At 40.4% G+C, this 17,814-nt stretch overlaps 1 protein-coding gene across 2 annotated transcripts; it reads right to left on the bottom strand.

Annotated features, from left to right (window-relative positions):
* Nucleotides 1–145: 145 nt before the first annotated feature.
* On the bottom strand, nucleotides 146–15,883 carry LOC115764011 (protein obstructor-E). 2 transcript variants are annotated; one of them, XM_030706836.1, is made up of 5 exons: nucleotides 15,682–15,883; nucleotides 7,074–7,283; nucleotides 6,821–7,009; nucleotides 6,545–6,755; nucleotides 146–829 (listed from the first exon to the last, which is right to left on the bottom strand). In XM_030706836.1, exons 1-5 carry the CDS (start codon nucleotides 15,722–15,724, stop codon nucleotides 775–777), a joined length of 708 nt encoding a protein of 235 aa, XP_030562696.1. In that variant the 5' UTR covers nucleotides 15,725–15,883; the 3' UTR covers nucleotides 146–774. The 2 variants fall into 2 exon arrangements, with proteins under 2 accessions (XP_030562696.1, XP_030562695.1); XM_030706835.1 differs by lacking the exon at nucleotides 146–829 and adding an exon at nucleotides 5,765–6,183.
* Nucleotides 15,884–17,814: the final 1,931 nt, after the last annotated feature.

The raw sequence follows: 17,814 nt of genomic DNA, 5'->3' as shown, positions 1-17,814 counted from the left end.
AAATTATTTCATATGCAGCTATTCTCTTTTTTTTTTTACACATATCATAAATTCCAATTAAAAGAAATGCGTTGCTCAATATTTATTTTAATGTTTAACTTTATTTGTATGAAACTTAATATATAAATTGCAGCTATATACATTGCATATAATAATTATGTGCTTCGGCTGTGTATTTGTTCATGTATTTCTTTGACATTTGGTTAATAAGTTAAGTTTAAATTTGACTTTGCTTCCATTTGCTGTTTTAGCTTTGCTCTGTTAATAACTACGACTTTGCTTTTGCTTATGCTTTTTTTTGTCGGGGGGGATGAGGTTTCTTGGCGAATGCTAATGAAGCCAAATATATGTGAGCAAAATAATATATTGTACAGATATTCTTTAAGCTATTGTCTTGGTTACTAAATACTTTAATGTTGTTCGATTCGCGTTCATTATGCGGGCTTGTGGGCTTTCATTCTGTAACATTTTGTTAAGGCTTCGCTGTCTCTACTTTTGTTCAGTCTTTAAAGTCAACTGTGTGTGTGTGTGTGTGCGAGTGTGTGTGTCTAAGTATTTCTTAATATTCTTTGTGCATACTTAACGCTGTGTGGCAAGCCTTTTCAACCCGCCGTTATGGCGGCTTCTCGCTCCCTTGGCTCCTCCTGGCTCCTGGCTGCTGGCTTCTTGCTCATTACGCCGCGATTTCTGGATGATGGCCCAACTGCCTTGGCTTTTGTGTGCTTTGTTTTTTTTGTTTGTTCTTTTTTTTTTAATATTTTTTATTTGTATTATTTAAAAGCCCAATTTTTTTAAAGCTTTGAGGTCTACGTCGCCGTAGTAATCCTCGCTATAAAGAAAAAAGAAAACACAAAATATTAAAACAAAAAAAAGGAAAAAAGAAAGGAATGAAAGGAAATTTGTTTGTTTAACGCTGCGTATACGTAATATGCACTAATTTTTGGTTTGGCTTTGCGTTGATTTGTTTAATTAAATTCTTCTGCTGTTGCGACTGCCACGCTTGACACAAGTGTCGTGTGTGTGTGTGTGTGTGTGTTTGGTTAGCTGGCCAAAATTATTTTAAGTGACAGAGAGAGGATTTTGTACATATTTTTTTGTCGACGCTTTGTGGCATGCTGGCACATTCTGATTGCTACTTTTATAAAGCTATGCCCCGCCTGAAGTGCCCGTCCTTTGTCTAATAAATCAACAAAAGGTTTTTTTTATGAAAACCATAATTATAAAAAATAATATTGTTAAAAACTTGTTAAGAGAGCGGCGAGTGGCGAGTGGTGAGTGGCGAGGCTCTGATGAAAAGGCGAACGCTACTGTACAAGGATTTGCGTCACAGTCAGCTGAATGAATGGGATGGCGCAAGGTCAAAGCAACAGGACATCAAGGATTAAAAGAAGATGCTCGCTTGTTTCCTAGCATCCCGCAATAACAACAACATCAACCGCACACACACAAACACAGACACACAGAAAGACCATAGGGAAACAGCAAATTGCCTTTAAAGCGACGGACTCGGCAATGGGCAGACGCTGTCAGGCATCAACAGCAGCAGCATCAGCAGCAGCAGCAGGACATGCACGCAGCGCTCTTCATAGAAACTGCGCGATGTGGTCTGGTCCAGCAAATGACAAAATGCGCAAAGCTATTAAATTAAATTAAATGGAATTGGGCAAAACCCCAGGACATGGCATTCTAAGCTAACAAAAATATGAACGGAAATTGTTTGGCCATCTTTTTGTGTTTTTTTGTTTGTTTTTTATATAAAATATATTTATTATACTCTCCGGCTAAAGAGTATTACAATAGTGTCGAGGCATGTGCGACGCATGGCAGAAAAGATAAACAATATGTATATGAAACTATATACATATGTATAACAATTCTTGAGAAAGTTGGCAAAGTTTCACTTTATTTCTAGCAGTTTATATGTCAGTTTCAAGCAGAGAAGATCAGTATATTATGTTTTTACTAACTTTAAGTATGAACAACTTTTTGGACTTTGTATATATTTAAGCAAAACTCAGTAGCTACGATCTTAACAATGCATCTGTCGTATGTCAAAAGAGTGTTCAGCAGCGAGTTTCAATGTCAGATAGAAAATGTCTGTTGGCCTTCCTGATATCCAACTTAACCTCGCTTTTAATCCATGAGCCAACGCTTTTTAACAATGTTTAACCTTAGCTTGGGCAAAACAGTTTAACAATTTGAAATATATTTCGTGGAGGTATTTTCAATTTTGTCAAACAATGAGTAAAGTAAAGTGTTAAATCGTTTTTATATTAATCAGCCGATATACGTCTGTTCGTCAAGCTTAGAACATAAAATTCTGCCTAGGTTCACTTTTCGGTTGAAGGCAGAGTGCAAATGTCGAAAATGGCCGAATCGAAGCACTATATCATATAGCTGTCATATAAACTATCGGTCGGTAGTCAAGTTCCTACATATCCAAGCTCAGCAATTAACTAAAAGGGTATCTAAACTTCGGCGTTAGTCTTACGCAGATGGTCATACTTTAGTTTACTTTTTTGCACATTGTTTATTCTGTGTTCCAGCTAATGCGCTCTCGCATGGTTAGCTGGTCTGTATATATGCCAGCATATTGTGTATTTATGTGGTCCGTGCTGCTTAGTATTGGCAGGCAGTTGGCTGCTGTTAGTTTTGTGTGCTTGCTGTGCGTTTATAAGATCATTAAAATTAATTAGAGTCAAAACGTTAAAAGGATTTTCATAGCCAGCACAGACTCAGACAAGCGGACAGATGGCGAAAGCTAAAGCGCGCTTATTATCCATCAACAACAGTTGCAGTAGCAAAAGCAGTAGCAGCAGCAGCAGCAGTAGCAGTAGATCCAGCAGCAGTTGTCCTGCTGTAAGCCCTAGACCCGGACACGACTATATTTCTATTTGCTGCGGAATATCTTGTGCTTGTGGCAGAGCAACTGTTGCTGCTGTGGCAGCTGGGGTTGTCCAACTTTGTTTAATCATTTATGTTTATAAAACACTTTTATGTGCTTGGTGTATTTTGACGTCGCCACAAAAATTCTGCTCCGCTTGCAGCAGCAGCGGCAGGGCAAAGGACTCGTTGCCAGTGCAACAACTTTTAATTGGAGATTTGCAACAACTGCATGCGACTGTTTTAAGGCAGGTGAAAGCAAAATATGATAACAAGAGTTCTGTTCTTTGCCGGGATTTGTGTGCGTATATCCCCCCCCCCCCCCCCTCTCTCTCTCTCTCGCCCTCCCTCTCTCTCTCTCGCCAACAGCGAATTATGTGCATTTCGGTCACTTTGTACTAATTTTCAAAAATGTTGCAGTCCTTTGCGCGCGCTGTTAAACATTTGCCAGTAAGCTCTACCCCCGCACACACACACACACACACACACACACACACACACACACACACACACACACACACACACACACACACACACACACACACACAACACACACACTATTACACACAGCCTAGCTAAATGTTTCCTTTTGCCTTGGCTGCGCCTTGAGTTCCTGCAGTTTTATAATTTTTATTTAATTAGTTTTAAAACTCTTTCAAAAATGTGGCAAGTGTATGCGAATGTGTGTGTGTGTGGCTATGCACACACACGACACACACACTCACACACACATTTAAGCACACACACCCAAAAGTCAAGGCATAGTAAAGTTTTGCCCACTTTTATGATTTAGTGGGGCGACCAACCGCCCGCCTGCCTCGCTGTCGCTGCCCACGTGCTAGTGTGTGCGTGTGTGTGTCTGTGTGTGTGTGTGTGTTGGTTCTGCCTGCAATTGTGTTGATAATTTGAAAATTCATTTAAAGTTTTTGTATCGCGTTTTTGTTTATAGAATCTAATGAATAATTAACAAAGTTCTTGTGCATTTCAAAAGATGTCAACGACGCTGACGCCGCAGTTGACGCCGCAGTCGACGCCGCTGTCGACGCCCGTTGGCAAAGACTTCCTGGGCAGTCGAAATAGCTGCCAACTTTTCATTTGCGACAAATATGGCTGGCGTCGCAAACTTTTCTGTTTACTTATTATTTGCAGACTCTACGACTTTAGACGGCAAACACAGCCAAACGAAATAGCGCAAAAACACACGCCCCCCAGCCCCCAGACACACCCCCAAACAGCACCTCCAACACCCCGAGCCCGCCTCACATGCCAACAGCCCAATGGCAAAATTATAAATAATTTACGAGTGTTTACGAGTTTGCTCGTACTTTTCCCAGCCAAAAATTGTTCGACTTCTAGTTGCTCAAATAGAGCTTTAAATCGTGGGGTCGCTCGGGCAGCTGAACTTTGGCCTAGGTGCTGTTCGGTTTTACTTTCAGTACGTCTGCAGAGTGGGACCTCAAGAGGCACAGTTAGTAAATATGACAATGATTTGGATTATTTGAAGTGTTGATAGATATGAAACTTAAAGACTCTATTTGAGATTTGATAAAGTTAAGAGTGGAAACACATTAAGTACTATTAACTCGATGCTCAGTATCACAGCATCAGCTTAACGAAATAACTCTCATAGCCCATCAATGCTGATAAATATCAAGATCTTGAATTAAAGTCTTAGTAAGCCACACACTCTTCTTTCTATATTCCGAAGTGAAGCATTTTCATGAAATAAATATCATGAGAGAAGTACAAATTCTGTTAAATTTTGGACTAGTTGGTGTGATGCGTGGTATGAAAGTTAAAGGCTACATTTCAGATAGTTCGAATATATCGATTCTTAAAAAATTTTTTTTTACTGTCAATTTAACTTCAATAGCCTAACGAAATAACTATCATAGCCCATGAACTGTTGAAGATGATATATATAAGGGTATTGGATTCTCCTTTAAATACTCGAGAAGTAATACAAATTCTGTGTGATTTTCTAATAAGGAAAAGTAGAATAAATATAACTTCTTTCATGTATTTACCTGAACAATATCTCCATATATATGAGAAAAACAAGGTTTGGTAACAGATACAATTTGGCTATTACATAATGCCTTAGGCAAAAGTCCTTAAACAGTATCAATAAAATAATTCAAAACAAGTAAGAGGTTCTAGTCGGGAGCTCCCGACTAGGGGATACCCTGAACCCTCTTCTTCCAACATCAAATGCATATATATATTATAGCTCTTATTATTTACCAAAATTGCCCCAAAAACATGATATCGATATCGTTTTTATCGATTGCTTGGAAACGGAGTCAGTTATCGATTATCTAAAAATCAAACTCGATCTGCGCAGGCACTAGGAGCACCTACATCTAAAATTTCAAGTCTCAAGCTCTTATAGGTTCTGAGATCCTTGCATTCATACATACGGATGGACGGACGGACGGACGGACAGACGGACGGACAGACAGACGGATATGGCTAGATCGACATACATTAGCATTTTGCACAAATACAATATACCCTTATACTCATTTTTAATGGGTTCGGGGTATAAAAAACGCCAGAAAACACTTTTCTATTTAATCGCAATCTAACGAAATAAATGTCGCATAAAAATAACTAAATTTGTTGGTTTTTTGTTTTTTAGTTTTTGTGTATATTTTTTGTTTTTTTATGTATAAAATAAAATTATAAGCTTATAAACAAAGATCACTTAAATGTACAAATCTCTCAATTTTACTCTTCAATTTGAAAGATATTTTTCTCTCTCTCTTCTCGATGTTGTTTACACTTTTGTTTTTCGCACATTTGATTACACAACATGTTCTCAAGATTTTCAAAAATTTGGAAGACACCGAACATATATATGTATATATATATATATATATATATCAACAATTTGACTCATGAATAGGTTAAACAAAAAAAAAATAACGAAAGGATAGAACGAAAACTGATGTGATATATAGTAGAAAATAGATTGATTTTGAGTATTTCTTTTCTTTTCATTCTAATTTTTTTTTTTTTCAATTTGTTAGAGGTGACTTTGTGATATGTGAGAGTAGGAAAGTTGGGGGCAAAGGAGTTGAGCTGATATTGTTGTAGTTGTTGTAGTTTCTTTTTGTTCTTGTTATAGTATTTCTTTTTCATTTTTAATTGGTTTATTTTTTTAGTTGTTGTTGTTATGTTTATGAGGTGGCAGCTTTGGTTTTGGGCGCGCTCTTAGTGCGACCTTCAGTGTTCAATCCAGCTAGAAGCTCGCTTTTGCGGATGCTCTTCAAGTCCAGATCACCATAGTAGTCTTCGCTGCAATTGTAAAGGGACGAGGTAAAGACATATGTGAGAATAGGCCAAGAGAAATGTATGTAAATGAGTGTGACTGTGTGTGTGTGTATGACTGAGTGTGTTTGTGTGATAAGAGGTTAGTGAAAGAATCGAGTCTGTTGTGATGGGTGCTAACGAGAGGCAGCTTTGAGTTGTGGACTGTGGTCTGTGGTGCAAGCGTGGCAAGGTAAACTCGAAACTCAAAATCAACGTTTCCAAGCAAAATCAATTAACAACAAAAACAAAAAAACAAGCAAAACCCAAGTGCTTAATATAGTGTATACACGCATAAGGTCGATAAAAAAAGCAAAAAAAAAAAAAAACAAATAAATGGTCAACTTACCAGCCGGGAACATCCTCGGGATCCTCGCAGTTGCCGGTGCCATCGCTGTCGCCGATCTTGAAAACTGTGCCGATGGGGCAGCCATATTCGCGTGCCACGCCCTCCAGGCAAATATAGTACTTGCGGCAATCCTCGGGATGTGCATGACGGGAGAACGAGCCGGTATTGGCCAGCTCACCAGCAGCCGGGCAGGCAAAGCCATTGGCAACCTCTGCAAGCATTTAACATTAAGTTAAAGAGAACAAAATGTTGGTTCAGTTCAGTTTTCAAACTCACCTTCATTCTTGCACTCGGGCACCTGATCGGCCCACATGCAGACACGTGCATCACGATCGTAGGCCAGACCGGGCGAGCACTGGTATCTGGATGGCTCGCCGTTCCAGCAGTTCCAGAACACATCGCACTTGTTCTCATCGGGGAAGATGCCGTACAGACGCGAGCAATGCGGCGTGGTAATTGGAGGTTCTGCACAAAAAACCGTTCATTTAAAATTTCTGATTGGACTAGATCTGTTTGAGTGTTAACTCACCCAGCTCGGTGCGTTCGCCGCACTCGACATTGTGCAGATAGTCGCAGTTCTCCGTGAGGAATTTGGAGTCTGTGGCATCGAAGGCCAAACCGTTGCCGCAGGTCTTTAGCTCGGAGACGCCATTGTCGCACTTCCAATACTTGTCGCAGGACGTCTCGTGTGGATAGAAGCCAAAGTCATCCGGACACTTGAAGCTCTGTTGGGCGACAGCTGAAAGAGTGGAGAAAGTCCACAAATTAGACCAAAGTGCATAGAAATTTCAAACTAATTGAAATCAATTTGTTGGCATTATTTATGCGAGCGAGGCGTGGCGACTAATAGGCCCCAAAGTGGCCCCCCAGAGTAATTGCATGGCCAATGCCAAATGGCCGGCTAATTGTTACACGCATAAACATATATATATATATATATATATATATAGATACAGGCGCATATTAACATGATACACACACACACACACACACAACAATTTGTCAACTTGTGCAAAAGGCATTCACTTTAAAAAGTCGTCCCAGACGATGGCTGCCAATAAATCTTGCTGGCAACTTTCAACAGACAGCTCTAGAGATCTGAGATACACATACACACACACACACACAGACACAGACACACACACGTGTGTGTGTTGCGTTGACAGCTCAGGGCCAACTGCATTTACTTTTTGCGCTGGCTGTTGTTTCTCTTTTTTGTTGTTTTCTGTGCTTCTTTTTTTTTTTGGCGATGAAATTACAGCGTCACCGCCGACGGTATCGACATCCATGCCGAACCCTGTGCGGCTGGGTTGAAGCACCTGAAACGCGCCACCAAGGACTTATCGTCGCCTCTCGCTCGCCCCTCGCCCCTCTCGCCAACCGAGCTTAGTGCAACCGCAAAGCGTAACGAACTAAATTGCATTTATATACCCCAACTAATGCGGTATTTTTTTTAGCCTGCACTCGGCAATGCATTTGATTTTATTTTATTTTATTTAATTTCGTTTCACTGCAAATCGAAATCAAATGGCAGCAGCAGCAGCCGGCCAGCAAATAATTATTCACGTTTTTAACATTTGCCAAACGAATTCGCAACAAAATGAACAAATGCAAGTGTCCTGGGCCGCCTCCTCCACCTCCCCGGCACCACGCCCTTGTGTGATAATCTAATTGCAAAGCCGCAAAACTGCGGTCGGGCTACAAATGCCCAATCAGAAGTGCAGCCTGCCTCACCTGCCACGCCTACCCAGGAGGGCGTCACCACATGAATGGGGCCAAAAAGATTGGCAAAAGAATAAATGAATAAATATATGTGGGGGGGGGGAGGGGACAAAAAAAGGATACTAAGCCTCAGGCAACACTTGATAAACCAAACAACATGCAATTTTCATGTTGTGTAAACTAATCAAATATCAAATTTAATATACATAAAAGTTTGTTGTGCACAGAACAGAAATCAAAACCGTTGGCGATTATCAAATTATTTGCAGAATTTAATTAAAAACTTTGTTTTCATATGGAATTTATTTTGTGTGTGTGTGTGTAAACACACTCATCAACTGCACACGCACACGCACACACACATACCTTGATAAATTTGGGCTTATATTTATTATTTGAACTTTTGGTCAGCGGGTCAGTTGGGAGCAGTTAGTCAATTGCATTATAAAATAAAATAAACATGCACTCCCCCTCTCTCTCTCGCCCTGACCCTTCACTTGTTTGCTCTAATATTGTTAATTATGGAGATATTTCGTTATAGTCAGTAGTCAGTTTTATGATTAGCAAGAGTTTAGGTCAAAATATGAATTTTCAATCAATTTGTATATGAACTTATTTTACAATATTTCCCAACACTACGCCACATAAGTGTTGTTTAAGGAGAAAACAATTAAAATATAAATTTACTATAATTTTAAAGCAGATCTGAGCATAGAAAATATATATATTAACAATTTATTTTCCCTTTTTTCTCTAAATTTGAGTTTTGCTTCAAAATAAATAAAAACTTTTCAAAAAAAAATGTTAACGTTGTGTAAAAATAAAGTAAAATAATCTCATATAACTTTATTTATTCTTGCCAGTTTTTTATGCTTTTAAGTTTTTAATATAAAAGAAAAACGAAGACTTTTTGCGGCTCTATTAAAACTATTAAAACAAGAGTTTGGCGGACAGCAATTATTGTGAAATATAATAACAATTTACTTTTTGCAATTTGGCCTGTTTATGAGTTTTGGGAAAAACCAAAGATAATAAAGATTTTATGCACATACAACTTGTTGAGTAATTTTCAGGGCACAGTTTTTGGTTACAACAGAAGCTCTAATGCTGCTGCTGCCCAGCTCCAGCTCAGGTGTGCCTGCAAACGCAATGCCATTTCAAACAGGCACTTTCAAGCACTTAGCAGCTGAGCACACAGTGAGAGGGGCAGATGGAGAGAGAGGGACTCTCTCGCATATGTACACACGACATTTAACAACTAACAAACAAAGCCAAACTCTCGGAGTGTACGCAGCCAACAGTTATAATAATTTAGTTTTGTTGTTGCAACAACTGAAGCAATGCACAAAAAGCGCAATTCAAACCAAGTGCAGCCCCAGCCCCAGTCCCAGCCCCAGCCCCAATCCCAGCCACAACTGGCAGCCCTCTGAGGCAAACAGGCAATAGAAATGCGTCATGGCGAAGGGGCATGGCATGGCCTCTGGCGGCAACAGTGGCAGCCACAGCAGCAGACCGCAGCACTAATGCGCTTACATATGTACACACTGTACTGCCATGCCCACACTGATGATTACATTCAGTTATGTATGTGTGTGTGTGGGGTGTGTGCATTTGTCGCGCAGCGTAAATACCACATGTTAACTAAACAATTACCTTTGAGCAGCTGCTGCTAGCTGCTGGCCCAACTGGCGTATACGCAATATATTTGTAACATTTACCAAAGTAGAAAAGCGGACATTGATCAGAGTGCTGCTAAAGGGCGCTAAGTGCTGGCCCTTGTCTTAAGGTCCTTGAATATCCATAAGCATCTATTTTTTATATGTTTTATTTCTCAAGAAATTCTATCAAGCATTCTATCATGCAAAGTCTTTTTATACCCTGAACCCATTAAAAATGGGTATAAGGGTATATTGTATTTGTGCAAAATCCAAATGTATGTAACAGGCAGAAGGAATCTTCTCCGACCCCATAAAGTATATATACTCTTAATCAGCATCAATAGCCGAGTCGATCTAGCCATGTCCGTCTGTCTGTTCGTCGATCCGTCCGTCCGTCCGTCCGTCCGTCCGTCCGTCCGTCCGTATGTATGAACAAAATTGAAATTGAAATTTTAGATGTAGATGCTCCTAGTTTCCAAGCAATCGATAAAAATCGATATCGATATCCTGTTTTTTGGGCAATTTTGGTAAATAATAAAAGCTAGAGTCGCCAAACTTGACATATAGATTCTAAAATAGAATATATATATGCATTTGATGTTGGAAGAAGAGGGTTCAGGGTATCCCCTAGTCGGGAGCTCCCGACTAGAACCTCTTACTTTTTTCAAAAATATATTTATCTTAATTAGATTGTGTTAAATTGCATTTATCTAATATCACCTACTATAAATATTTTATGTTTTATTAGGAAATGCTTCTGAATATATATTTATTTTTTCTGGTTCTGTTCTAAATTAAATTAAACCATGTTCCAATTTGGTTGCTTCATTTTTAACATATTTGCCTTGGAATTTCCTTGATTGATTTTATAAATAACAATCGACAGAAGAACTGATGTCATTTCTGGAATATTTCAACTGCTAATTAATTCGTTCTAGAAGCTGCCCCGCTAAATGAAAACGAAAGCAAAGCAACTCAATTCTAGGCCGCATTTGAGAACCGGTTGGACAAGAATCCGCTACATTTGCACATTTGCACATTTGCCACATACTTACTACTGCTAACCCACTCGCCGGTGTCTGAGCTGTGCTTAGTCTGGGTTCTTTTGGGCGACATTTCCGGTTGGCACGCCCTGCTTTTTATGTATGGCATACGCCTTAACTGGCCAATTGGTCAATCTCGTAAATTAGCGGGCTTTACTTGGCCAGACTGATTGCCTTGCCTTGCCTTGCCGCATGTTGCATGTTGCATGTTGTTTAATTTGCTGTTTGCAATTATTGTTTTATCTATCAATTTTGAGCGCTTAATTACGTTTTTTATTTACAGTTTTTTGCAAACAAAATAACTGCGTGCGTGTGTGTGTGTGTTTGTTTTAATAATAAATTTGTATTGACATTTTAACAGTCAAACCGCCAATTGTATTGGTCTTGTCGGTTGAATGCATATCATTCCTCTGGCTCTTGTTGTTGTTGTTGTTTATATCTACTGCTGTTCATCCGGTCGTCCATTAACATAATCATTTAATTAACCAAAACTACACACGCACACACACACACACAGGCTGATAAAGCGCCTCATAATGCACAAATTAATAAATAAAAAGCGCAAGACAAAAAAAATGTGTATATATATATATGAAATTGAATTAATTTATGTTTCACCTAAATGACAGACATTGTCAAGATGCAAATAATACAAATAAATGAATAATTTAACTTAAGCAATGAATACATTCACAATTTGCAACTACATTATTATTTCACAACAATGCCAAATGATATGTGATATGCACATGGCAGAGCATTATCTTTATTATTACAGACCCCCGCCCATTAGTCAATTAATTCCCAAATGGGGCGGCGAGTGAGAGTCATAATTGCGCAATTTATTTAAATAACTAGTCGTACGTCATATCGCAGGCCAGCCAAGGTGAAAATAATATAAATATACACATATATTTGTTTGTGTTTTTAGTTGTATGAAGGTAAATCCTTTGGAAAGGTGAACTGAACGATCTCTAGCTCATAAATATGCTTGGCTTTTCAAGGAGAGTCAAGGCTTTCCCGCTTGGCTCTCGCCAATCCCAGAGTTTGCAGGCACTGTACCTCTCCTATATATATATCCGTTCCTTTTCTATGTCACTTGTTTTTAACGATAAATCTTTAGCTGGGCATTAGCCTCGATCCTTTAGCTTTCCTATGCTATAATATCACAAAAGTATTGAGAATATAGATTGAAACGATTTGCTCAGCACTTTTTATCTAAATGCGATATATCTTGCTTCGTTAAAGTCGAATTTTAAAAGAAAATGAATGAATCTTGAAACATTTTGATCTCGATGGGAAAGGCAGTCAAGTCTATGCCCACACAGTTTTAACTGTTGCAGTGAATCAAGCATTAAGGGTAGTCCATAATACTGAAAAAATGCTTCTCGAGCTTTCTTTTGTATAAAGATTTAAAAATCGAAAACAATTTCGATATGCTGCACAAAAAACAATTGTTTCGTTTTGCAAAATCTGCAAACTCTTTTTCCAAAGAAGAAAAATAAAAGTCGAATTTAATATTCGTTTAGGCTAAAACGATATTTCAGTTAGTAAAACATATCGCAGACAGCTGCAAAGATGTTTTCTCAATTAATTGGAGCTCAGACAAAATTACTTTTGGTTACATTGGCGACTTTTGGTTTTTGTTGTCTTTTTTTTTCTGTGCCAAACAGCCGCCGCTTTGGGCGTGTCTAACATTTTATGGCTAAGGATCAGCGAGGTCTGAGCTAAGCCTTGGCTTGATCAAGCCATTCATCAATTGGCCTGTCATCTATGGCATTTCCTTCTAGATGCATATCACTTTTTTTTTTATGGCTACGTGTCCTGCAAATGATATCATGACAAATAATGACAAATTTGCATTTCATTGCATGCAGACTGCTGCAGCTACAGTTCTGACTCATAAATATGAATATCAACAGAGTGCAGTTCAATGAACTAGAAGTGCACACACACACACACACGCACACCCACTCGAAAGGCAACAAATTCCAGCGAAAAACACTTGAAGCCAACTGCTGAGAGTTTCCCTGCCAGACCGCTGCCAATGTATGTATATATATATACATATATATATATATAGATATGTGCTCCGACTCATAATCGTTAGCCGCAAGAGCTGTATTTGGTTGTATTTTTTTGCTACCACCAACAATAGGTGTTTTGTGGCACTTGTAACTATCTATCATTTGGGCTTGTTGTTGTTGTTGTTGTTGCTTGTGTTGTTGTTGTTGTTGGCATTGTTGTCTGGGCTCTGCTAGCGCCAAGACATTGCCGGCCATATAAATCAAGAAAATTGCTGACATTCAAGCACGTTTCATTTCATTTCGTTTCGTCTCGTTTCGTTTTTGGCCCCACTTCTGCTTTGTTGGTATTTACCTAGCAACAACAACAACAACAACAGCTCTTTTAGCGGCATTTCCGCTAAATGTTGTTGCCTTCTTGGGACGCTTGTTCTTTTTGGCCAAAAACAGTTTTTGCCCTATAGCGCCATAATGATATTTAAATATTTGCCCACCTAGCTGCTGCCGGCATGCCACATATGTGGGTTAATCTGCCTTTCAATTGTTTGCCTAATGTTGATTGTTGTTGCTGCAGTTGTTGTTATTGCTGTTGTTGTTGTTATGTGTGTTGTTGCTGAGAGCTGGCGCGTGTCTTGTGTGCGTCATCCGTGTCATATATTCGAATAGTTTCTGACGCGTCACATACTGAGCCACAAATCCGTCTTAGCCCATGTGAGCCGCGCGCCAAAAAAGTTATAGATTTATTTTTTAAATTTAACGCTTCGACGACAGCCTGAGCTGGGGCCAAAAAAAGCAGCAAAAATACAGAAATGTGGCACGCAAATTGACTTTCGAGTGGCGTATTTTTATTTATATATACATTTTTTTTTCCTGTTCGTATTTGTTGTTGTTTTTAGTTTGTTTGGGCCAACCCGCGCGCTACACTTGCCTGGCCCCATAAATCAGCGCAGATATCCAGCTAATGTGTGCGTGTGTGTGTGTGTGTGCGCGTGTGTGTGTGTTTGTTGTGCCACTAATGCAAGCCATAGCTCGCGCAGCTGTGTGTGTGTGTGTGTGTGCGTGTGTGTGTTTTGGCCATTTCGTTTGATTTTGTTGCCACAAAATAAAAACTTTTCAAGCGTGACTTGCTGTTGCTGCTGCTGCTGTTGTTGCTGTTGCTGCCGCTGCTGTGGTGTGGCAATACCAAAATGGCAACACACACACACACACACATATATATTGTTTGCATTTGTTACGCTTTTTCTGCTGCTGCTGCTGATACTAAACCGCAGCAGCCAGCCAATGCAAAAATCCAGCAGCAACAACAACGGGGGTTAAAAAAGTCGCGCAACCGAATGCGGAAATTTATTGTGTTTTGCGTCGCTTTTCGGAAATCTTTTGAACGCTTAAATTGTTTATCGCTGTGATTAGCATGCTTGTGGCAACATTTGGGCCAAGTGTTTGCCCATTTGGCCAGTTGCTTTTGAGTGCTACGCCGAGCAACAGTTGCTGCTGTTATGCAACAGCAGCAACAGCAACAGCAGCAACAGCAACAACTTGAACTTGACAATGCGTTGCTTAGGCCCATTAAATGTTGCTCTTGTTAAGTTTAATAACTTTAAAATTGTTTTTGGCCAATTAAAAAAAGTGAGACAACAACAAAATGCATAGCACGCAATTTGGCCAAAAGCGTTTTTTCCCCTGCTCTTTTGTTCGCCTGTTGGAAAAAAGCGTCAACAATGTTGCGGCTAAAATCACTTTGATGGCCCAGTTGAAACGAGTTTTGTTAATGGGCCAACTGGGCGTGGCCACAGCAGCTGCTGCTGCGTATTTAAAATTCCTGCGCCAACAAAAAAATAATCTCGCGCAACAATCTTTTCAATTAGCCGGCCTGGAACGTGTTTCAAAAATTGTCAGTTTTTTGCGCAAATATTGAAAAAGCATTTCAATGTCAATGTCATGCAAATGTGGGCAAAAGTTGCCCAAAGATCATTAATAACAAAGATGATAATGATGCTGATGATGATGATGATGCTGATGATGTAAGCGATGCAGCCAAGCTGAACCCCTGAGCCGTGGCTCTGTTGTAATTTCTTGTGCACTTTTTAAGGCGTCGCCTCGCGATGAGGTAAATCGAAGCGAACCAATAGATACAGATACACAATAGCTACAGATACAGATAGACACTCATAGATACACCAATCGAGTGTGTGTGTGTGTGTGTGTGTGTGTGTGTGTGTACAGAAAATGCAAGTAAACGTCAAGTCGGGAATTGCTGCAACATGGCCAACTCCAGCTCGATTACGCTTACGGTTTGCATTTGCTATTTTTTATTTATTTAGTTTTTTTTTTTTTTGGGTTTTTCATTTCGTATTTTCCGCCTGCTATTGGCCAAGTTGGTAAAAGTGGGCCAAGCTGGGCCGGATAGTTGATCATAGCCACCCGATCACCTGTTGCACAAGCGCCCGCTTTTATAACACACTCGATTTCAAAAGTCACATTTTGTATCTTTCTTTCTTCTTTAACACTGCGCTGCTGAGCATTTTGTCAAGTGTCCTTCAGCGCGACGCTGATTGCGTAAGAGAGAGAGAGGGAGAGAGTGGGAGCGAGAGTGTGAGCGAGAGTTTGGGCTCGTCGAGCGTGTTTTCTTCTCTTTTGACTTTTTCTTTCTCTTGCTCTTCAACATCATATAACTAACAGTTAATACATACCGGCTCCGAATAATGCCACAAATACAACTATAAATTTCTTCATTGTGTTTTGTTGTTGTGGTTGCTGTTGTTGTTGTTGTTGTTGTGTATTTGGTAATAACGCTTTTAACCGTTGCTCGACGAAACGTAACCGAATCTTAATGTAGACGGAGGGTAGGCAGGCGGCTCGCAGCACTTGAACAAAACTTTGATATAGCGCACCACTTGGACCGACGACTTGAAACTGTGTGTGGCTGTGGCTGTTGCGGGAGCTTTTTATACCGCTGCGCATGCGCGCCAGCCGCGAACAATCCAGAGAACGCCGACGCTGGCGGCGGCAGCGACGCTGGCGGCGGCTGGCGCTGACTGCGCCGCTCGCAGCGACGGCGCACGTTCACCGACAACCGACGATTGCAACGGTACCCCCAGCAAGCGGCGGGGCTCATAGCAGTCAGCTTTGTTGTGTGTTACTCACAATCGCTACCTCTCTCTCTCTGTCGCACCCGTGCGTCGTGGGCATCTCTCTTCCTTTCGCTGGCGTGCTGGCTCACTCGCTCACTCGCTCTCGCCCTCGCTCTCCCTCGCTCTCACACTATTTTACCTATGTGTGCGCTCGTGTAATTGTAATTGTAAGCGACGCGTCGCTTTTAACTGTAAGTTGCTTGTTTTGTATGCACGCAGCGCACTGTCGCGTCGCCAGCGTCGTTGGCAGCGCTGCCAACGTCGACGTCAGCGTCGCACTAGCCAAGCATTGTTGTATTTCGGCTGGCGTTCAATTGATCTGCGGCGTTACGTTTTGCGCTTTGAGGCGGGGGTTGCAAATGGAATTTTATACCTGAAAGTTCAACGGGTGTGTGTGTGTGTGTGTGTGTGTGTGTGTGTGTGTGTGTGTGTGTGTGTAGGCAACTAGCATCCATTTCGAGTTGTTGTTGACGCTTGTAGCTAATTATGGCCTGGGACTCTGGGCGAGTGCTGCCGGCCTCAGGGCACGGCTTCTATTTACCTACCCAAAAAAGCCGAATTTCATAGTTGAACTTCACCTCATTGGTTGCATAGATTGTTTGTGTGTGTGTGTGCTTGTGGGTGTGTGCGTGTGCATTGTCTGTCTTGCGACTGAGTCATGCGCCTGGCATTTCTAGCAAAAGCTCTAGGCGCATTGCGCATACGCCGCGTTGTCTGTGTAGAATGTTACTTTTATACCCTTGCAGAGCGATCCAAAAGTTGGTCACGAAATGCGAGCGCTTTGTATGATACACTCAGACAAACATATAAACGACTCTAAAAGTGTATCTATATATTATTGAACAGTTTCAACAGGCAAATGGAGAACAGGAATATTTTGTTTTCGTGCAAACTAGTTTCTCAATTTTGAAGATAGCTAGACGAGCCGTAGTTCTGCAGCATTATGTAGTTCTTTCTGATCAGAGACCTCTTATTCATTTGTCATAGAAAAACAGTCCGTAAATATAATTATTGTACAAGCAAATCTTTTCAGAAACCTTCTTCAAATACATCTATTACGAATTTCTTCATAATTCTAACGTTGATCTAAAATAATGTTTAACTATTTATTTTTCAAGATTCATAAACTAAACTTGAAAGTCTTTAACATAATGAAAAACAGAAAGAAGCTTTGGTGCTGTAGGAATTGACAGACAGACGATCATTAATATTTATAGTAAAAGCAGTTTTTGTTTAAGTCCAATCACTTTCTCATCGAATCAATTACTCAGGAATGCTCCTTAAAGTGCTCTATATTAAGTGTTTGGCCATTTGCCGGCAAGGAGGGTAATAATTCTTTGGCCCACCGATGTAGCTGACTTCAATGCGTCTGTCAATTGACTCGGCGCGTTATATTAAATGTAAATCAATGCAATTAACATGATTTCTTAATGTAAAAGCAATGTGATGGTCAACCGGTGGCCGGTGCAATGTATGCAATTGATATGCCGCCACGCTCGCATATAAACAAATACGCACTCATTGCCCGGGGCTGGCATTAAAAACAGGCCGTCAACTGTCGATGCGTGCAAGTAAAAGGTAGGCCAGCCAGTCGCAGTCGCCGTCGCGGTCGCCGCCGTCACTGTTGCAGTTGCAGTTGCAGCAGCAGCAGCAGTAGCAGTAGCAGCAGCCGCTGCAGCGGCTATTAAAACT

The sequence above is a fragment of the Drosophila novamexicana genome, unplaced genomic scaffold (genome assembly GCF_003285875.2).
Source record: "Drosophila novamexicana strain 15010-1031.04,08,12 unplaced genomic scaffold, DnovRS2.1 tig00000817-arrow-arrow-pilon, whole genome shotgun sequence".
In the NCBI taxonomy this organism is placed as follows: Eukaryota; Metazoa; Arthropoda; class Insecta; order Diptera; family Drosophilidae; genus Drosophila; species Drosophila novamexicana.
This window is presented reverse-complemented; position numbering and strand designations above follow the sequence as displayed.

Coding starts and splice junctions, on each gene's coding strand:
- LOC115764011 (XM_030706835.1), bottom strand. CDS start 15,724: ATGAAGAAATTTATAGTTGTATTTGTGGCATTATTCGGAGCCG. Junction 7,010..7,073: donor CGGCGAACGCACCGAGCTGG/GTGAGTTAACAC, acceptor TTTTTTGTGCAG/AACCTCCAATTACCACGCCG. Junction 6,756..6,820: donor GCCCGAGTGCAAGAATGAAG/GTGAGTTTGAAA, acceptor AAATGCTTGCAG/AGGTTGCCAATGGCTTTGCC.